Source organism: Myodes glareolus, chromosome 4, assembly GCF_982192425.1.
Source record: "Myodes glareolus chromosome 4, mMyoGla1.1, whole genome shotgun sequence".
Classification (NCBI taxonomy): Eukaryota; Metazoa; Chordata; class Mammalia; order Rodentia; family Cricetidae; genus Myodes; species Myodes glareolus.
This window is the reverse complement of record NC_142029.1, coordinates 69,613,402-69,635,945: the sequence shown is the minus strand read 5'-3', so window position 1 is coordinate 69,635,945 and position 22,544 is coordinate 69,613,402. Positions and strand designations below refer to the sequence as shown.

Here is a 22,544-nt window from a genome sequence, read left to right as displayed (position 1 = left end):
TAATTCTTCCCCACTGGGCACTTGTGGGCTGCGAGCTGAAGTGGAGCTTAATGAGTGAGTAGGAAGGACTTTGTAGACCACAAGGACACGTCATACCCCAGCCTGCTTTGCAGCACTTCCTTCAGGGACAGTTCTTAACCTCTGAGACCAATGGACTCTTGTGACATTAAAAAGATCTGGTTTTGTGTTTTTAAAGGTTCTTGTAAATTTTAGACTATGTGCATACATGTTCTCTTTCTTGTGTGTATGTGTGTACGTGTGTGTGTGTGTATGCAGGTGTGTGGGTGTGTGAATGGGCCCTTGGAATCTAGAAGAAGACATCAGATCTCCCTAGAGGTAGAGTCACAGGCTCGTGGCTTCAGACACACAGTCTATCATGGCATTGTAACTAGAGTGTTGCTATCTGTGAGTGGCAGCAGTATTGGTGGTTGTTTATTCATATCATGGTGGGCAGGAAAACAGAAAGCTGGACCAGAACTGGAGATGACTGTGACTTCCAATGTCCCATTCTCAATAGCCTATGTAGACTAGCTAAGCACATGACCCAAAGGTCACACAATCAACACAGACCATATAGACCAACTAAGTACATGACCCAAAGACCTCACAGTTAACAAAGACCATGTGGACCAACTAAGCTCATGACCCAAAGGCCACACAACCAGCACAGACCATGTGGACCAGCTAAGCACCATGACCCAATGGCTGCACAGCCAACACAGACCAGCCAGAGAGTGACGTTTAAACACAACAGTCAGTCAGGGACATTGCACATTTAAAACATAACAAGATCTTCTTTAATGTTTGAGAAAATTATGTCAAACATCCTTTTGGACTTCAAAATAAATAGAGTCGTGTTCTGGCTAGAAAGGTGGCCCAGTGGCTAAGAGCACAGGCTGCTTTTCCGGAGGACCTAGATTCTAATCCTAGCACCCACATGGCAGATAACAACTGTCTGTAACTCCTGCTCCAGGGATCCGATGCCTTCTTCTGGCCTCTGTGGGCACCAAGATCACACAAGGTATACAGACATGCATGCAACACTCATATACATAAAATACATTTTTAAAGAATAGTGTTTACATCTCAGAGAATCCATTCAACCTTAAGTTCATTTACTCGTGGCAACCTATTACAAAAGAAATAGTCTATCTCACCTAATGAGAGAAGTGAACAGAAATTGTTTATTTGCATGTTTTAATCTCTCACCAGAGCATATTTTTCTTTAAAAAAAAAAAAGAAGGAATTTTTGTCCCATGTCCAATCATCTTAGAGAGACATAGAAGAGTTGATTGAAAATGGTGCTGGCATAACTATAACTGGACATCAACGTGTAGAAGAATGCAAATAGATTCATATCTATCACCCTGCACAAAACTCAAGTCCAAGTGGACAAAAGATAACATAAAACCAGATGCACTGAACCTCATAGAAGAGAAAGTGGGGAAACAGCCATGAACAAAGTGGCAGAGGAAACACTTCCTGAGCACAACACTGACAGGGTAGACACTAAGATCGACCACTAATAGATGAGGCCTCATGAAACCGAAAAGCTTCTGTACAGCCAAGGACATCATCAATAGGACAAAACGTCAGCCTACAGAATGGGAAAAGATCTTCCCCAAGCCCACATCTGACAGAGGGCTGATCTCCAAAATAAAGAACTCAAGAAACCTAGACATCAACAAGTCAAATAATCCAATTTAAAATGGGGTATATTCTAAACAGAGAATTCTCAACAGAGGAATCTCAAATGGCCAATAAACACTTAAAGAATTGTTCAGCATCCTTAGCCATTAGGGAAATGCAAATCAAAATGACTCTGAGATTTCACCTTATGCATGTTGGAATGGCTAAGATCAAAAACACTGATGACAGCTCATGCTGGAGAGGATGTGGAACAAGGGGCACACTCCTCCCTAGTGTGTGGAGTGCAAACTTGTCCAGTCACTCTGGAAATTAATGTGGTGGTTTCTCAGAAAATTAGGAATTGATCTACCTCAAGACTCAGGATACCAGTGTTGTCTATATACCCAAAGGATGCTCAATCATACCACAAGGACACTTGCTCAACTATATTCATAGCAGCTTTATTCATAATAGCCAGAACCTGAGAACAACCTCAACCAAAGAATGGATACTGAAGATGTGGTACATTTACACAATGAACTATTACTCAGCTGTTAAAAACAATGACATCAGGAAATTTGAAGGCAAATGGATAAAACTAAAAAAAAAAACCATCCTGAGTGAGGTAACCCAGACCCAGAAAGGCAAACACAGTATGTACTCAGTCATAAGTAGATATTAGCTATAAAGTAAAGGATAACCATGCTACAATCCACACCCCAGAGCAATCCACAATCCACTTAGCCAGAGAGGCTAAGTAACAAGGAGTATCCAAGGGGGACACTTGGATTTCTCTGGGAAGAAGAAATAGAAGAGATTTTGTGGGTAGACTGGGGTGGGTGGGAATGGGAACATGAGGGACCAGGTAGGGATGGGGTTGGGGGAAGAATACTGAAAGAGACAACTAAAAAAAGGACATTTCAGGATCAGATAGAAACCTAGTACAAGGAAAACTCCAACTCCTAGCAATAAGGGATATGTAGCCTGAACTAGCCACCTCCTGTGACCAGGCAAGACTGGGTTGCCTTACCCAGTGGAGGAACTGGGACACCAACACAGCCACATAACCTTCGACATACAGTCTGTCTTGCCTATGGGATGTGCTGGGGAAAGGGTGGTGCAGAGATTGTGGGAGTGGCCAACCAATGATGAGGCCCCTGCCATGGGAGTGAGTCCACTCTCACACTTCCTGGAGTGCCAAGGCCCAGAGGCTGGGTGGCCTAGAGACCCAGGATAGAACCAAACACAATTGGGGGAGGGGGGTTGTCAATATAATGATGCCTAACGATATTCTGCTGTACTCATAGAATGGTGCCCAGACCAATAGTCGTCAGAGAGGATTCATTCATCAACTGGTGGAAACAGATGCAGAAACCCACAGCCAAACATTAGCCTGAGCTTGGAGGATCCTGCAGAAGAGGGAGGAAGGGTTGTAGGCGCCAAAGGGGTCAAGAACCTCACAAGAAACCCCACAAAATCAACTAACCTGGGTCATAGGCACTCACAGAGACTGAAGCAACAACCAGAGAGTCTACAAGGGACTGACCTAGTCTCTCTACATATATGTGACAGTTGTGTAGCATGGTCTTCTGGTGGGTCTCCTAACAGTGGGAGCAGGCCCTGTCTCTGATGCTTTCACTGGCTTTTGGGAACCTACTCCTCATACTGGGTTGCTTTGCCCAGCCTTAATACAAGATGATGTGCTTAGTCTTACCATAACTTGATATGCCATATTTTGTCAATATCCATGGAGGTCTGCCCTTTTTGAATAGAGACAGAGGAGTGGAGGTGGGTAGAGGGGAAGTGAGGGGAGGGCTTGGAAGGGACTGGGAGGAAAGGAGACAGGGGAAACTGAAGTTGTATGTAAGCTAAATAAATAAATAAGATTTAAAAAGTGGGCTGACGACTGGAGAGATAGAAGGAAGGGTGAATGAATGAGTGGATTGGTCAGTAGATGAAAGGATAGATAAGCAGATGGATGTATAGATTTCAAACACGAATGAATGAATTGATGTATTCCCTAACAACCGCTAGAAATCATTGTCCAAGTTATAAATACAAAATATCCAAGAAGGTCAGGCAAAAATTACCTAGCTATAATTTGCCCAATAAACTAAAAAAAAAAAAGGCAAAAACCAAGATGATTTCACTAGACAGAGGCATTTCGACCTTTCCTTTGCCCTGTCTTCCCCGGAGACTCAGTCAGTTGACTTACCATCCCTACCCACTCGTGTGGTAAGGCAGTATGTCACCAGCACCCCACTCACACCTCTCAATGGCGATGACACCTGTGGCCCCCCGAGATGTTCCACCAGGAGGTGTTTGAGGGGTAGCTAAGAGGGAGCTCCGAGTGGGTGGAGGAATCGGTACACGTCAGGTCACAGAGCTACAGCCTCCTCCCTTCAAAAGCCTGCCTGTACCTCAGCACCTACAGGAAGCTGTCAAAGGGTGTGTTTGTCGCAGCCAGCATGTGGTGGGGAGTTCTCAGCTTGCTGACTTGGGTCCCGTTGCAAGGTAAGGACTTAGAATGAACAGGGTTTTTGTTTTGGTTTGTATTTTGCTCAGCAGACTTAACATTTTTTACTAAACTTACCTGTCAGTCTACTGTGTTCATGAAGGACCTACTGTGGAAGACAACTCAGGTAATTTTGCTAATACTTCTCTAGCTGAACTGAGCCCACACGCCCGGATACTGTGCCTTTTATGTCTCCTGTCAGCTGCTCTTCGGGGACTAGGGACAGTATGGCACGCAACTGTGGATCTGGTACTGCGAAACGTAACTGGCTTCCTCGTCAAAACGTCCTTGTGTACAAGTCATTGTCAAATATTTTAATTTCTCTAAATTCAGCTTTTTCATCTTTAGATGAAGATGTTACTAAAAGTTTGGCCTGTCACACTCTTCATTATAAGAACATCTCAAATGCAAAAGCTCCTTGAAAGTGGCAAGGCACTACTCAATTCTAGTTTACTTCAGAGAGAATAAGATCCTGGTGAAAACTAGCTACTTTTAAGTATACATTTGTTTTTAATTCTATGCGTATGAAAGTTTTGCCTGCCTTAGTCTGTGTACCATGTGCACGCAGTGTCCGAGGGGAGCAGAGTGGAAGTCGAATCTTTGGGAACTAGAGTTACAGATGGCCTTGAGCTGTCATGTGAGCTGGCAATGAACCCAAGTCCTCTGCAAGAGCAGCCAGTGCTCTTAACAGCTGGGTCGTCTCTCCAGCCCTAAAGGCCACATACTTTATAGAAATAAATCAGTCCTACTTCACATTTTGCTATAGTTTGGTTTTTGAAGCCTAATTCTACCATAGAGTTATGAACATTAGAGAAAGGGGCAGTGACCTTTTGGGCTAGGTCACATTAGTCCTACCCAAAAGTGGGGGAAAGGGTGGGGGATCATTTCCTGATGTCACAGATGGTCCTTGTGCCAGATGGGTGGGAAGGGACCACATACAGAGAGCCACCGCCAAGCCTTGCTTCCAAGTAGTGACTCTCCTGCCCTGTGTCAGGTCACGTGCCTTCCCGCTCGCTTGCTTTCATTTCGAATGGCAACCGAAGGACGCTGTTTGGATATTTGGGGGTGGGAGGGGGGCATAAAGATTTTTTTTTTTTTAGTTTTACATAGTTTTTCAATTCCCTGATCTCTGTATTTCAATTATGTCTTCCTTTCCTATCCCTGTACCCTGAGGCACTTAACGAGGATTCCGTTTTAGTAACGAATGACATTAGCTTCTTGAGTAAGTGGCTTACAGAACAGCTAATGCATTCTGAAAGGGTACATTTAGACAGCCAAAATTAGTATGATTTCAATTATTCCAAGGTTTAAAGTCTTCAGCTGACCTTAACTTTTCCACGCTTCAAACATTTCCCACATTAAAAAAAAAAAATCCCATAGAAATAGTTTTTTTAAAAAAATAAACAGCAAAAGCAAAAGGATCGTATCTTAAGAGAAACCTATTCTGAGCACAGCAGTGCACATCTGAAGATCAGCACTTGGGGCAGGAGAATCACCCTGAGTTCAAGATCAGTCTAGGCTATGTCATGGATGTCAGTAATTGCGAAGCAACACGGCAAGACCCTGTCTCAAAAAATAAGAAAACAAAAAGATAAACCTACGACAAGTCTTCCAGGACATGCAACTCGTCTGTGCACATGTATGTTGGTGCCTGCTGAGGCCAGAGGCATCAGATTCCTCAGGAACTGGAGTTACAGATATTTGCGAGTCACCCATGTGTGTGCTAGGAATCGAGCTAAGGTCCTCCTGCAAGAGTGGTGTTCTCTTAACTGCCCAGCCATGTCTCCAGCCCTGAAACTCTGTCTTAGCGAGGATGAAGAACCTGAGGCTTAGACTGACTTAGATATTCTGAAAGGTTCAATATTGAAAGAACCCAAACTGAAAATTCCCCCACCTAGGTGACACAGACCCTGGGTGGGATTCGAACCACTGCTGCTCACTCTGACCTAAACCTGCTCAGGCTCCTCAGGGTCCAGTGGGCAGGAGCTGGCAGTGCTGCTTCTTGTCAACATCAGCTTCCACACAGCTGCAAATCTTCAGCTGACTTTAGCACATTAGGCAGCAGAAAAATCGCTGCGGTGGCTTCTGAGGCTGCCAGAGATTTGCAGACAAAGGAATCTCAAGATCTTGGGCCCTGCCCCTGGTTTCCAAGCTCCCGGAATGAACAATCTCAAGGGTGGATGAAACATAATGAGAGTGAGTCTGGGCGTTTTTGTTTGTTTGGTTGTTGCTTTTTCCAAATTCATTCCTCTCCCTTACACTGTGGACGATGGAAAGGTCAAACCCGGGCCATTTCCAAGCCTCTTCTCTAGCTGTAGGAAGGCAGGTGTTCTGCAAACTGAGGAATTCCTTTGTTCTCTTGCGTCGAGCCGGCCTCTTTATGATGGCCTGGAAAATGATTTGATTTTGACAAGTCTAATTGGTTTTCACATCTGCAGGTTCTCCGCCTGGTCTATCTAAAAATCCTCCCAATCTCTTTTTGTAATGATCTTCCCTGACGTGCATCTCTGCCTACTCCTCCACGAGAGCCGCAGAAGCACGATCTGAGAAATCACGCACATGCTTTTAGCTTTAATTCAGTTCAAGTCTCTATTGTTTGATGCCACTATTGCAGAGGAAAATTAAGAGCTCTCTTAAAATATTTGTCTCTGAAGATTTACATTGCTCTTTCAACTAATATCTTTAAAAATTACCTTTATTCCAGTCCCTGGGAGTCCATAGTGAACGAACAGCACACTGCCTTCACTTCTAGCCATTTGTAATCCATTCATGGAACTGTCCCTAAAACTACACAAGTGTAAAGGAATGTGCGCTTAGTGCTGAACCCATCAAAGCCTTTCAGTATCTAGAAGAGAGATTTGGTCTGTTGGAAGGAAGGAGGTGAAGGCCTGTATTCAAGTGTGTTTTTCTTTATGTGTGTGTGTGTGTGTGTGTGTGGTATGCATGCATGTATGTATATGTGTGAACATGTGTGTACAAGTGTGTGCAAGCCCAAGTTTGATAGTGAAAACTCTTCCTTGATCACTCTCCATTTAATAATTCTGAGGCAGGGTCGCTCCGTCAAACCTAGAGCTTGGCTAGGTAGCTACTTTCACTAGCCAGCTTGGTCCAGGGATTCCATCTCTGCCTCCTGTGGGTGGGAGTGGCGAAGGAACCACTGCTCCCACCAAGCATTAATGTGAGTTCTAGGGATTCCAACGCCCACCTCCTTGCTTGCTCGGCAGCACATGCTTTAAGCACTGCGCAGTACCTGGAGTCTTCTACTTGGAAGTTTTTACAAAGGTTGCAATCTATGAGTTGACTCTCCAGAAAGAGAGTCTTGGAGGAGATAAGAAAGGCTCTGTGCTGGCCATGAGGATGGCTGGGCAAGAGTGACTTTTCAGCCTGAATCTCCCAACAAATGTCCCCTCACTTGGGCTACCTGGAAGGAGCATCATCAAGTGAGACACGAAAACGTGTGATGAAATCATCAGGAACTTTAGCCTGATGCCTACGCACAAAGGGAGCTATAGGAAATACTTTTAAAGATTCCTTATTTTTCTTTAAAAATTATATGTATGTGTGTGTGGTGTGGAGGGGGGCGGGGTGGAAGGACAGAAGCATCAGATCCACCTGGAGTTGTAGGCAGCGGTTAACTGTGGGAACTAGGAACTGAACTCAGGTTCTCTGCGAGAGCCGGATGTGCTCTTTTTTAACTTTTTTATTTTATTTTGTTTTATTTTAAGAACATGAGTGTTTTATATGCACATATGCCTGTGCACCCACACGCGTGCCTAGCGACCTTCGAAACCAAAGAGGACATTGGATCCCTTGGAACTAGAGTGACGGACAGTTGTGAGCCACAACTCTGGGTGCTGTGAACCAAGCTGTTTTCTGGAAGAGCAGCAAATGCTCTTAACTGCTGAGCCGTCTCTCCAGCCCCAGGAAACAGTTTAAATGAAAGGAAGCATAATGTCTTTAAAATGTCGGTCTAAAAGCTAATGGATGATGAATTAGGGGGAGGGACAGTTAGAAGACAGTTGCTGGAATGGTTCAGCAAGAAGCAATTGGGACATTCAGTCAAGGCCACAGCACTAGTGGGGAAAGGAAGTCTGGATTGATTAAATCAGTGCTTGCAAGAGATGAGAGGCTAGTGTGCTTGTCGGATGTCTGGGTGCCATGGCTGGTGACCCCATTAACTAATGTAAGGAAATGCTGGGATGGAGCCTGTGGCTTATCTGTATTAGCTAGGAGAGCCAGAGAGACACGGGGGACAGGAAAGATCCTGGGTTCCAACTGGACACAGAGAGGCACAGGGGACAGAACAGGACAGATTCCAACTGCACAAGCTAAGTTTGGGACCCTGCAATAGACTTGTTCTGATTGATTTTGAATTTATTACATGCAACAATTGGGCATAAGCCAATTTTTAAAAATGAATATTTTCTTGTCTTTTCAGTTTCTCTGATAACCTATATAAAGACCCTCCACAGAAACTCCCCCCTAATGCTGGGAAGGGCCAAGGGTTCTTAGGAAGTCCCTGGCTTCCGCTGTGCGGGCGTCAGGAGGTGGGCGTGACTACCATGAGCCCTTTGCTTGAAAATTAGTCACACGTGCTTTGATGAGACACTATCTACCATTCTGTGGGTGGTGTATTTGTGAGAAAGAGTGTGTGTGTATGTGTGAGTATGTGTGCATGTGTGCACACTTGTGTGCTGGTGCATATAATACAAAGGTCAGTAGAGAATACTGGATACCCCTCCTCTAATGCTCTTTCCCTCATGGCCTTTGAGGCAGGATCTCCATTAAGTCTGAATTCCACTTGTTTTAGCCAGCCTGGCCTTAGCTGCCACCAGGGATCTGCCCATCTCTGAACTTCTGACACCTGGATGACAAGCACACACACACCACACAGACATGCCTAGTTTTTCTTTTATGTGAGTGCTGGGGATTTGAACTCAGGACCTCATGCTTGCTGAGCACGTGTTCTTACCCACTGAGCCATCTTCCAAGTCTAGGACTGCTAGTTTACCTGTGAGAGAGAAGAGATGATGAGGTGTCCAAGCTCCATTTCTGTAAAGTCCTGCATGATGGGGTGTTGACAAGCCTCTATCATGTCTCCACAGCAGACTGCATACACCGTGGCCCCACAAGATTGCAACACAGTCTGTGTGCGTAGCAAGCCACGCTCTCCAGTTTGTGTGAATCCTGAGAACATGTGATGAACTGGCACCCGGGGGACTGTGAGGCAGCTCAGTGGGTTAGGACTCCTGTGGCGAAGACTTCTGAGCTGCTTTGGAACCAGGAGGTCCACACGGTGGGAAGTGATTCCCAAGAGTTGTTCTCTGACCTCCACCTGGGCACTAGGATGCACTCACCCACAGCCTTACACAAACGTACACAGCCTTACACAAATGTACACAGAGATGGAGATGTATAGCATGGATAATAAAAACCCAGAGCCAGAAATCGGGGTTCACCCTGAAGATCAGAAAAGCAAAGCAGCCAGCCACTGGCTCTTACTTCTACCTCAGACTGAAATGGCGGTCCTGCCTCCATGAACCCTCAGAATGAGTGTGAGAGCTGGCTCCTCCCGTTTCACGTTCCTCTCTAGTGCTGGGATTAAAGGTGTGCCCACCACTGCCCGGCCTCTATGGAAAACTAGTGTGGCTCCTGGGATTAAAGGAGTGTGCCACCACTGCCTGGTCTGTATAGCTGATCAGTATGGTTGTTTCACTCTCTAATCTTCAGGCAAGCTTTACTTATTAAAATACAAATGAAATATCACGAGAGAGAGAGAGAGACCAGGTTTTTTCTTTGGGGGCTATCAACTAGCTCCCAAATCATGAAACAGAGACTTATTATTAGTTTTGAATGCTCAGTCTGACCTCTTTCCTGGGTAGCTCTTTTAACTTAAATTAACCTGTTTCTCTTTACTTTTTACTTTTCTTTCCTTCTGTATATCTTACTTTCGCTGCTTCTTGTGTCTGACTGCCTGGCAGCTGCCTGGCTTCTGGCCCCGGGAACTCCCTGTTCTCTCCTCCCCCCCCCTCCTTTTCTCCTCTCCTCCTTCCCCCCTTTTCTTTTGAGCCTAGATTTCTCCTCCTATCTATTTTCTGTCCTCCTGCCCCACCTATCCTTTCTCTGCCTAGCTATTGGCTGTTCAGGCCTTCATTAGACTAATTAGGTGCCTTAGGCAGACAAAGAGAAACAAATGTAACACATCTTTACATAATTAAACAAATGTAGCATAAACAAAGGTAACACACCTTTACACAGCTAAAGTAATATTCCACAGCATAAACAAATGTAACACCTCTTTCCATAGTTGAATATTCCACAGCGGATAGGTAGGTAGGTAGGTAGTAGATAGATGATAGATAGATAGATAGATAGATAGATAGATAGATAGATAGATAGATAGATAGATAGATAGATAGATAGATAGATAGATAGATAGATGATAGATAGGTAATAGATATTATTATATTAATAAATACTTGTAATCATCTTTTTAAAGGACAAGAAAAGAAGAAAAAAGTCCATTGGATCAGTTCCAACGCTGTAAAAATAACTGTACTTCATGCATTTGCACCATAACGAAATCTCCTAACCACACAGTCCATAAGAAAAGACTCAAAAGGTGGCCTTGTAACATATGGCCATTCATGGCTACATGCATCCAGTCACTGAGCTAACCAAGCCCAGAAGACAGTCATCCACTCAGTCAGCACGACCTAAACAGGAGGCGGTGAGACCTTACAGCCACTCATTGCTGAGTCCCACATAGGGCTGATCTACAGATGAGAGAGTGAAGCAGACCAGACAGGGTGAAGCAGGAAGTTGGCACATGCCATGCAGGGCATGAGCAAAGCTAAGGGTGAATGAGAATGCCATCAGTGTATCGCTAGCATCGACGGGGAGGAAGTGGTGAGCAAAAGCAAAAACCCACACCTCGTTGCTCTGACGACAGGTGAAAGTTGGACTCCAAACTTAGGTAAAAGAAAAGTGAGAAGACAGCTAAACTCACTGTTTAGCATCCACCAGCCCGACGAGGAGCGTGCACATCTCCTCCTCGGAAGGCTCCTCCCTCAGGACTCCGCACAGCCTCTTCCTCTTGCACCCTCTGACAGACCTAGCATCCCAAGTAATATTTAAATTATTTTAAGCAAAGCTGGGTGGGCCTGTGGCTTCGTGATAGGCTAGTCTTCTTTTCTACACCAATTTCCTGCTGCAGGATCAAACTTGGAGCCAAAATAAGAACAGTAAAGCCCAAAGCAAGGAGTGGTGGCACAGCCGAGCTCTGCCCCACAGTAGCAGATCTTCCCATAGCCGTCTCTGGTGCCAACAGACGTGGTCAGTCTGACCAGCAGCCACACACATTAAGTTCTCAGCAGCAAAAGCAACTGCTAGTGAGCTTAGGGTGAATAGTACCTCCACTTTGCTATAAAGCCACAGTGCAGTTTATCACAATCTAACGACGTTGTCGGAGTCTGCTGACTCTCTTTAATTCATGAGCATGAGATTATTTCCCATGAGGAGACCCAAGCAGAATTCTGGCTGCCAGCCTCATTGCTTATTTTTGAAAACACGGATGTCTTGATTACTTAGTTACTTAGTGATTGAGACTAAGGCCTGTGCCACGCTAGGCACAGACTCCACCATCGGAGCTGTGCCTGCAGCTCCACAGATCTCTTTGTGTGTGTGTGTGTGTGTGTGTGTGTGTGTGTGTACATATTTAAGTAGATGTGTGCACAGGTATGTGTGGACGTGTGTGTATAAGTCTGTGAAAGCCAGAGGTAAACGTTGAGTATATTCAACATCACTCTATACTTTTTTTGTTTTATTTTGTTTTGTTTTGTTTTAAGACAGGCTGTCTCTTTGAACCCGGAGCTCATGAATTATGCTAGATTGGCTGGCAGCAAGCCCCAGGGGTTCTCCTGTCCCCAGCTCCACGGGACTGGGATTGCAGGTGACTACTCTGTGCCTGTTATATATATATTTTTACTGGGTGCTGGGGTCCAAGCTCAGATTCCCCGGGTTGCACGGCAAGCTCTTTACAGCCTAAGCCATCTCTCTAGCCTCACAATGGCGCATTGTTCTTTTTCTGCATTGGCTGATGGTACAGGTGTTTGTCAGCTAGAACTAAAACCGTTTTCCCATGAGAAGCAGTATGAATACCACACACAGACTCGGGGTTATTCTTGCTTTAGCCAAATGGAAATTAAGGACTAAAGATGGAATGCACAAAAAAAATAAAATAAACAAATAAAATAAAGGCTGTCCTAGTGCGTCCCCAGAGCTCCCCCAAAGCATTGTTCCTGATATTTAAAATGATCGCAAGGAGGCTGGGTATAGTGTGCATGTCTGTAATTCCAGCACTTGGGAGGCTGGGACAGGAGGGCCAGGAGCTCAGGACCAGCTTGGGCCATGTAGTGAGTGCAAGGAGGATCTGGGCTACACGAGACATTGTTTCAAAAAAGATTTTTTTTCACAGTGTGTGTTATCAGGAGGAAATAGCTTCCTTCCTTTTTTTCTTTCTTCAATTTTAGGTTGAAGATAGGGCTGTAAAGCATTTGCTATTCATAATTTATAGGTGTAGCAATTCTTCTAGTTGGGTAATTTTTACACCCTCCTGGGTAAGAATTACATTAATACCAAGGAAAAACAGTTTAGTTTAAAACTAATGAACGATGATGCGATGATGAATGTGCCAATTCAGTTTTTTAAAAAAAAAGGAAAAAAGTTTTTTCTTCTTTTATGTTCTTTCTGGGACAATAAAATTGTCACTGTTTAGAGTCAATTCTTCATCATTCTTGGGGGAGGGTTGTGATTTGGGCAAATTAAACTCATACATTTGCTGGAGAAAGTCCCTCTGTGGGAGAAGCTAACTGGGGTGGATCTGCATAACTCCCAGTGACCAACTGCCCCAACAAGTCACTAGAGCTTCATTGTGTGTGTGTGTGTGTGTGTGTGTGTGTGTGTTTGCGCGTGTGTGAGTATGTGCGTGCACACAGGCATGCATGCATGTGTGGTGGGGATTCAAAGCAGGGCTTCTCCATTGCTAGGAAGCACCTTGTCACTGAGCAACACCAGGACCTGCAATTTCTCCCCCACAGGTTCATACACAGCTGATATAACACACAAATTTGCAAATCATCCATTTTATAAATTGAGTGGATGCCCAGAGTTCTGGCAGTTCCTCGCTCTGATAGACCTATGTAGTTACAGAGGTGTGGACTAAGTCCACACCCTGAGTACAGATTCCAGTCACCTATGACCTTGAGCCTGCTGGGTTCACTCAACTGTAGCGTGAACAGCAGACTTCTTTTCTCTGGGCCTGGGCAGTGGCTTTTGCTACCAGGGCACTTGCTGCCAGGTTTGACAACCTCAATCATGCGACTCACTTGGCAGAGGAACAAATTGAGTACTTGGGGTTGTTCTCTGACGACCACACCTCATGTACACCTGCGTGCTGTCTGACCCGCCCCATCTCTGCATCCACAGCAGCCCTTCTGAACATGGAAACCATCACAGTGAAGGAGGGCGCGACACTCACCCTAAATTGTGCCACTTCTCCTGCGAAGAATGCCTCTCTCCAATGGCTGGCCCCTTCCGGGTTCACCATTTTTTTTAACCAACATCCTGGTAAGTGGGGTGAGGAGGGAACAAAAATGATAGACCTCCACCTAAGGGATTTCCAGCCGGGGCAGATTAGTGGCACAAAGACCCATATGAGTCACCTAAAGGGTGGGCTCGGCTCACCCACTGGATCACGTGATTTACACCTCTGAAGTTATTTGACACAGGGCGGGTTTGGGGGGGCACAGGAAGTCTGAAGTGGAAACCCCATCAGAAAGACTGTTAAAGGGGGCTCAAATTACAAAGCACCTTTCCATGCCTGCATCTCACCCCCACATCACTTTGTGACTCTCACTGACCAGGAAACACCCACACCACAGCCGTAGGCGGACAGCAGGCTGCCTTGGTGGACTCTCCTGTAGAGCTGACATATCACCTCGTGCCTAGAGCTAGCAGCAAAGTCACATTACCTAGCACCTTGTCTTCCCCCGTTGGGCTTAACACCAAGATTTCCAGGCAATGGAAATTGATGGCATGCACTTTCGTCAGGAGGACAGTCCTGCCTTTCTTATGTCACACAGAAAGTGTGTGCTGCATGCTTAAGGGAGAAAAAGAAGGACAAACTTCAGGCGCTGCTTAGACCTCAGACAGAAATTTCCCAAGATCTTTTTCCTAATGAGACCACTTGATATCTCTAATGCCCCTAGATGTCAAGGACTTGATAAATCGGATTCAGCCAAGTTCCATATATATTCACAAATAGATCCACTAAAAAATAGATACACTTTGTCAATACCGTTTAATTGATATGTTGAATATAAAATAGCCAAACAGATTGTTGTAAGCTTTACCACTCACTGTTAATAGTCCAGTAGACTAAGTAGGTACAGGTTGAGAAAGGTGGTGAAGAAGTGAACTTTGGGTGGGAATAGTTCTGGTAAACGAAGTTGTTTGTTTCTCTTTGGAGAATGGGAAGACCTTCTGGGGTTTTTGCAGTAAAACCCATTAATCCACATCAAAGGTTCTCCAGATGGTGTCATCTCGCACTCTGGTTGGCATTTGGCAACGACTGAGAATTGTTGGGGATGTTACAAGTAGGGAGTGGGGTTCCTGGGCTCAGGAGTCTGGAAGGTAGAGGCCAGGCATGCACTCAACAACCCACGCTTCACAGTGCAGCCCCTGCAGCAAAGAACTCTTGACTCCAGCGTCAGCAGAGATGAGCGCTCTCTCAGGGGACATCAGGTCCCAAGAGGCCCAGCCATCCTTTCGGATGAGAGATGTTCCCTTGGGTCGTTACCCAAGGTTTTATTCTGCTTAGACATTGTGCATTAAGCCCCTTTAACAGACTGAAGAGAAAATCAACAAAATCGCTCTTTTCAGAGCCCCTGCTTTGCGCAGTGACCTTTGACCTTCCATGAAAGTTCCAGGTCAGGATGTAAAATCAAATCAAGAGGAACTCTCCCTGTTAGTTAGAACTTTTTGGCCTTGCTTTTTTTTGCACTGTTGATTAAATCCCTAGAAGTACTAAGTTAAAATCCACAGAAATCTTCAAATCATGATGAACATTTTTCAGATTAAAAATTGAAGGTGCTTACCTGGTGTATCTATCTTCCATTGCTGACATTTGTTGTGACCGGGCAAACCATGCCTACATCAAGTTTAAGCAGCAAGCTGTGGCAAGCGTTGTTCATGGAAGTCACGGACGCCTTCTTGACTTCACACTTTAATCCCCGCACTGGGGAGGCAGAGGCAGGTACTCCGTGAGTGATCTTTTCCTCATGCCAGCTTCTTTCCCCTCCTGTCCAGCTTTAAAAGGCTCCAAATACCAGCTTCTTCACCACTCGGCCACACAGCTCTCCATCCGTATGCCCAATGTAACTCTGCAGGATGAAGGCGTGTACAAGTGCTTACAGTACGGAAGCTCCGTGAGGACGAAGCATGTGAAGGTGATTGTGTTAGGTATGTTCCCAGCAGGGTAACTCCCCGTGGGCGTGATACAGGGATGAACAAAATGCACCATTTTTATTTATTTTTTAATTTAAAAAAAATTATCTGAGGCCAGGTGGTGGTGGTGCACACCTTTTGTCCCAGCACTCTGGAGGCAGAGGCTGGAGGATCTCTGTGAGTTCAAGACCATACTGGTCTACAGATTGAGTTCCAGGACAGCTAGGGCTACACCAAGAAACCCTGTCTTGAAAAAAGAAAAAACAGAAAACAAGCAAAAAAAAAAAAATACCTGAAGAAGGGCATGTGTCGTGGGGCTCAGCGGACAATTCGAAGGAATTAGTTCTTTGCTACTGTCATTAGTATTTTCTGATGGTCATAGGTGACCCCTGGGAAAGGGTCAGTCAACCCCCAAAGGGGTCGTGACCCACAGGTTGAGAACCACTGTGTCCACAGCCAGCTTATTAGTTCTTTGAAGGGCCTCTCATTCCCATCTTTGTGATACCAACAAGGAGCACATCTGGAACCTGCCCAGATGTTCCATTCCTTCCCAACATCTGAATAAATTCAACAAATGCTTACAAGTGTGGTTCTCCATGAAAGAAAAACGCAAAAGTAGAATTGGAAGGAGGAAGACGTCAGTTCAGCTGAAAATGACTCCCAGGCCAGCAGTACAAAAAGACCTGTGGGTCCCTGGTAAAGGAAATGTTCTTTTGATGTGAGGAGGGGCAAAAGAACGGTGCTTTGCCCCCTATTTGCACAGACCTGCAAATGTTTAGAGCTAAAAAGCCAACGTCTCTGTGTCACAGCTGACATACCAAGACGTTGGAGGGCTAGTCTGTTTCTACAGCTAGCCAGTGACAGAGACGGGGCTAAAGTCGGGTCTCTCCCTAATGTGCTAGCAACTAAGCCTGTGGCATTACATCACATTCAGTCTGCCTTCCTGACGATGTCTCTTTGGGAATTCTCGGGAATTGACCACATGCTCAGAAACAAACATTCTGACTACAGCCAGCCTGGTTCTTTGAAAGCATAAAATGGCAGGATTCTGGAGAAAGTTAAACAAGAAATGTAGCCAGGAATTACATAATTATCCCTACAGCAATTCCAGGTGAAGAGTCACTGGTGATGTGCTTTGCCAAACCTATGCAGACCAAGTGGATGGAGATCCTGTCACTCGGGAGAGTGCTTGCTATGCAAGCCTGACAAACTGGGTTGGGATGTTCACTACCCACATAAAAGCTGGGCACAGGCATCTCTAACTCCAGTACTGATGAAGAGACAGGTCCCTCCCTGCAGCTCATTAGCCCGCCAGCCTAGCTGCATCCATGAGCTCCAGATCCAGTGACAGACTGTGATCAAAGAGTGAGGATGACATCTACCGCTGGCCTCTACACACCTGTGCCCACAGACGCACCTGTGCCCCTAGACACACCTGCCGCTAGTTCAGCACAGAAAACTCCATTTTCTTCTAGTGACGCCTTTCAGGCCAACTGTGGAAGCTTTGGTTGTCAGACAGCAGAACGGAGACAAACATGTTGTACTGAAATGCTCCACAGAGAGGAACAAGCCCCCTTCGCAAGTCACCTGGCTGCTGGGGAGTGGTCTGGAGGTCTATGGTAAGTAGGTGGAGAGAAAGGTTTCTTTGTTTTCTTTCTTGCTTCAATTTCCAAGATATTTTTTTAAATGTTATGGCGCCCTCTGGTGGTGATAGGTGCCCAAAGACAGCTCCAGAGAACTCGGCCTCATAACTATCAATTCTTTGTCTAACGATGACAGGCTAATCTCAAATCACAAATCTTTAAAAAATCAGAGTAAAAATATAAAATGAGTTATTTATAAGACGTCTTAAAAATGACAAAATTCCCTAAATTAAGTGATGTAACACGGAGCATGACTTTTTACAGGGTCATGAAATTGGAAACTTATCATAGTGTGTGTACACATGCTAGTCACTTTATCAAGAGACTGTGTCCCAAGAAACCCCACCACAGGCTGAAGTCTCTTAGTGAGAATCTTTATGCTTCAGTTCACCAAACGCCAAACAACCTCCTCAACCTCAGACATACTTTGAGCACTTGCATTACCCTACTTCTCGTCAAAATCATCTATCACAAAGCATATTTCATTAAAAAAAAAAAGTCTGAGCTATGCATGTATTTTATTCAACTCTATGATGAAGGCAGCTAAAACAAAGAACAATTGCCTGTACCTCCGAGTGTGTGTGGATGTGAGTCTATACATTCTAAGGTTGAGAAATCCCAAGCTGCGGCATCCTCAGTCAGGGAGTGTCTCTAACTAAATGCCTTCTTTATATGTGGATACAGTGTTGCACATACAGAAACAGATGAAAAAGTTATGATAGACAGGTGGCATGGCTCATACATGTAATCCCAGCACCTGGAAGGCTGGGGCAAGAGGATTGTGTGTTTGAAGCAAGACCGAGCTACATACATAGTGAGTCCCAGGTCAGTTTGAACTACTGAGTGAGCCCTACATTGAAAACGTCTTTGATACTGTAAGAATAAAGAACCTACCTTGTACCTTTGTTTTAAGCAAGATAACTGTAGTCTTGGGGAAAGCACACAGTGTTGGCTGACCTTTCAGTAGCTGCTGCTTTTGCTAACTGTACAATCGTCTGTCCTTAAGGGACTGTGCACTGGCAAGGAAGCCGAGGGCTAAATGGGGTGCTAGATAGAAAAGGCTTAAGTCTCAGGTCCGTCTTCCTGTCCAGCAGAATCTACTTCATCATAGAACTCCTTCATTAATTAACTTCATGTGCTCTCGGGGCTCCGTGCCCTGTGACAGTAAGTGACCCCTCTTGTGTAACCATGGTGGGCTTTGCTCTCTGCCCCAGGACAAAGGCTCCGTAGGAACGTACCCGCTCTCCCTTGCTCCCAGCATGCTGCTTGTCTTTCGGCCCATGCCCAACCCGCAGCTGCCTGGTTGTTAGACTCACCATCTTTCCCGCCTCTTCAAACTGTTGTGTAGGCGGACTCCACCACGAATTTGAAACTGATGGGAAAACCTGCAACACCACCAGCACACTCGTGGTCCACACGTACAGCAAGAACTCCACGGTGCACTGCATTATCCGGCACAAGGGCCTGGAAGGAAGGAAGCTGGTGGCTCCCTTCCAATTCGAAGATTTGGGTAAGAAGGACGTTTTTCTTAGCTCTTTAATTTGGCTTAATGTTTCTTTATTGTCCTCGCTTGCTTCCTTGTTGCTACGCTAAAACATTGACCAAAAACAACCTAACAGAAGAAAGGGCTGCGTTCATCCTACAGTTCAGCTCACATTCTAGCATCGAGGTAACTCAAGGCGGGTGCCAGGAGACGGGGACTGAAGCAGAGGCCATGGAGGAGAGCTGCTTACTGGTTTGTCCTCATGGCTTGCTCAGTCTGCTTTCTTAGAGAACCCAGGACCAATCATCAAGAGGTAGCACTGCTCATCCCTTGGTTAAACCTTCCCACATCGGTCATCAATCAAAACAATGCCCCATAGACATGCCTGCAGGCCAATCCAATGGAAGGAATTCTTCAAATGATGCTCCCTCTTCCCAAGGGCACCAAGTTGACAACCAATAATAGCCATCCTGGCTACCTATCGTCTATCTAGAACCATTCCAGATCGCCAGCAAATATTCAAGTGGGTCATTAGTATCAGCAATCAGTGGCTTCTATTTGCTTATTATCTTTTTCCTTTGATAAGCCACAGAGATAGTACAAATATTTTGTTCCCACAATCAATTTTTTTAAAAAAAGCTTACTAGTAGGGAATGCTTTAAAGCACACTTACAAGTAAGCATTCTGAGGCCTTTCGTCTACACAGTCCTCTGGGTGGGATGCAGGGAACATAAGAGTTGTCTAGGAATGTGTCATATCTAAGAATACGTAGTGATTCTGGACAGCAGGGCAAGAAGACTGGTTAAATTCTCTGGGGATTGATTGACTTCCTCGGGTTGGGATTGCAAATGAGAAGCATTTCGTTCCTATCACTAATGTGGGAGTGGGGTTTTATGCGTGGAGCCACAGTTCTTAAACATCTTTAATGCAACTGCCTTCCACACTCAGGGGTGTGTGTGTGTGTGTGTATGTGTGTGTGTGTGTGTGCACGTGTGCACGCGTGTGTGTGTGTGTGTGTGTGTGCACGTGTGCATGCGTGTGTGTGTGTGCGTGTGTGTGTGTGTGTGTGCGTGTGAATGGTATGCCAGTGCAGGTGTTGGTGAGTGTATGTGAGTGTATGAGTGTATCTAATCAGTCACTATCTAATCTTACTTTCTGAGACAGTGACAGAACCTGGGGTCACTGGTTGGAGACTGACTGGCCAGTGAGCTATGTGGGTCCCCTGGTCTCTGCCCTGGAGTGCAGGGAGCACAGGCTTGTGCTGTTCTGGCTTGTACCTGGGTGCCAGGGATGCTAACTCAGGTCCCCACACTGATGTAGCAGGCACTTTACCTCCACACACCGAGTCATCACCCCCAGCCCACCTTTCACACTCCTAAAAATAACAAAGAACTTTTATAGGCTGGGATTGTCTCTGTTAATATTTACCTATTAGTAGTTAAAACTGAGAAATTTAAAAAATGGTGGTTACTTTAAAATAATAAATCTGCAATATGCTGATAAACATTGCACAGTTTTATGAAAAAATGTTACAAACTTACATGAGAAAAAGGCTGTTTTTTATTTTTAAATATTTTCAATGCCCAGTTTAATAGAAAATAATGCAGTTCTCAGCAGTTTCTGCGTTTTGTTATTTCTACCAAGTCATCTTGCTTGAAATAAAAATACAATAATTCAGCAAGAGAATCATTAGATATTTGAGACCAGCCTGGTCTACATGGCAAGTTCCAGGCCAACTAAATCTAATATATAGCAATACTGTCTCAAGAAACAAACAAGCAAAACTGTATCACCATGGGTAAATGGAACTTCTGAAATATTATTTCTCTAATGGTTTTGCTGTAACTCTTCTTGCTTTCCTCAAAGATTTCACCTAAAATTCAAGGTTTTTTTAATACCTATTTAAAAATTACATATGTTTAATAGCATATTAAAATAGCAATTTTAAACCACAGAGAATTCTTTGATTAAATGAATACTGAGAAGTATCCATAAACTTCAGGAGACAATACCCATCTGTCACATATTGTCGTTGATAGGCACAGTTACATGCTTACGCATTTACAGTCTTCCTGGATGCCAGCCTTCTCATTGACTGATGAGAATGGTCCAAGCTGTCTCTCTGGACTGATCCACAGACAGCAACATTTAGTGAGTGTCTTCTTAGTAACAGGCATTGTACTAATTACCTTATGTGAATGGAATTACTACTGTGTGCATGCGTGCGCGTGCATGTGCGCACATACACACACACACACACACACACACACACACACAGAAAAAGCCAGCAACTGTATTTCACACAAAAGGAAAAATCTTCAGGGCTGGATAAATTAAACATCTTGCTCATGTCACTGAGGAATATGCTGATAATAGCACTGAGATTTAGCTCGCTCTGCAACCGGTGAAATGGATCATTGAGATGGAAGTATATTCCCCCATTGAAATAGGAAAATATCTACATGCAGATGGACAAACAGAGCAACTGATAGACAGGTGTGTGCAGAAGGACACAGCAAATGCCCTTTGCCAGCGACTGCCAAATGTCCTTGCACACAGGGGTCCCAGTATGCTGTACTCTCAGCCAGGTCACCTAGCAGATGGGCAAGCAGCGGGGTACAGATTCAAATCACAGAGTTGGGGCTCTGCGTTTCGGCACAGCCCCCAGAAGTGGGTAGCAGCCAGGCTCTGTGCACCATAATCTTGAGCGAGATGTGGCTAAGGCTGATCTCAGTGGTTGCAGAATTTTGTTTTTCCCCCTTTTTAGTTGCAGATCAAGAAACAGCTTCTGATGCCCCCGAGCAGAGCTCTCTCGCCTCTCAAACCCCCCAGGAGCCCACAAGTATGGGTAAGTCTCAAAATCACTGACGCATTAAAAGAAATGCCTGGTCGGAGATGCACATGTTTAGTCTACATTGAAAGAATACTTTTAAGACTTGTATATGTGTGTGGCGTGTATGTGTGTACCCATGTGGTGTGCTCACTCGTACATACATGTGTGGAAACCAGAGGTTAATGTAAGAATTTATCACTCCTTCTGCCTGTTTCTGAGTGATTAATTGATTGGTTTTTGAAACAAGGGTTCTCATTGAACCCGTAGCTCAGCATTTCGCAAACCTGTCAGAATCCTCCTGCCTCTACCTCCCAGTCTGGAGCTGTAGGCCGGGGCTCTGTGCATGAGATTTATGTGAGTTGTGAGAAACAGAACTCGAGCTCCCATGTTTGCATGGTCCACGCTTTGCCCACTAAACCATCTCCCTAGCCCTCTATTTTTATTTTTGGTAAGACCACATAGACCCCCCTCCAACTGGTCGCAGTTTTGTGGTGGCCTGGGATAAAGTCAAGTCGAGAATTCTCATGTTATGTGCTTGTGTCACTGGGCCTTTTGAGCTCAAAGATATTTGGCTCAAGGCACTTACATATCACACAGGCACACACATGACCGTGACATGTGAATTCCCGTTTTGATAAAGACAGAGCTGAAGTCATGTCGGAGACTTGCTCTTGGTTTTCTATGTACAGCATCACAAACACAAAGATTTCCCACCCACAGAGAGAGAAGAAGCAGGAGGTGGGGAAAGGAGTACAGTCAACAGCAATGACCTTTGTAGGCACATCTGTCGGTTACTTGGCTGTGAGAACACGGGTCACTTTCAACAGGATGGAGCTACAGGAAGAAATTAGAAAGTCTTGTATTTTAGATAATGGATCAGCTAGTTAACTTGGGAGAAATTATCATATAATTCATTTAGCTTTATACAGCATCGTA

General features: G+C 44.9%; 1 protein-coding gene across 1 annotated transcript in view; it reads left to right on the top strand.

Annotated features, from left to right (window-relative positions):
* Window positions 1-3,994: 3,994 nt before the first annotated feature.
* Window positions 3,995-22,544, top strand: part of Crtam (cytotoxic and regulatory T cell molecule) — a 28,897-nt gene continuing 10,347 nt past the window's right edge. The window contains exons 1-6 of the mRNA XM_048417398.3: window positions 3,995-4,143; window positions 13,631-13,771; window positions 15,512-15,664; window positions 17,125-17,268; window positions 18,641-18,802; window positions 21,543-21,623. Of these exons, the coding sequence (XP_048273355.3) occupies window positions 4,098-4,143; window positions 13,631-13,771; window positions 15,512-15,664; window positions 17,125-17,268; window positions 18,641-18,802; window positions 21,543-21,623 (727 nt within the window). The 5' untranslated portion in view covers window positions 3,995-4,097. The remainder of the gene's footprint in view (window positions 4,144-13,630; window positions 13,772-15,511; window positions 15,665-17,124; window positions 17,269-18,640; window positions 18,803-21,542; window positions 21,624-22,544) is intronic.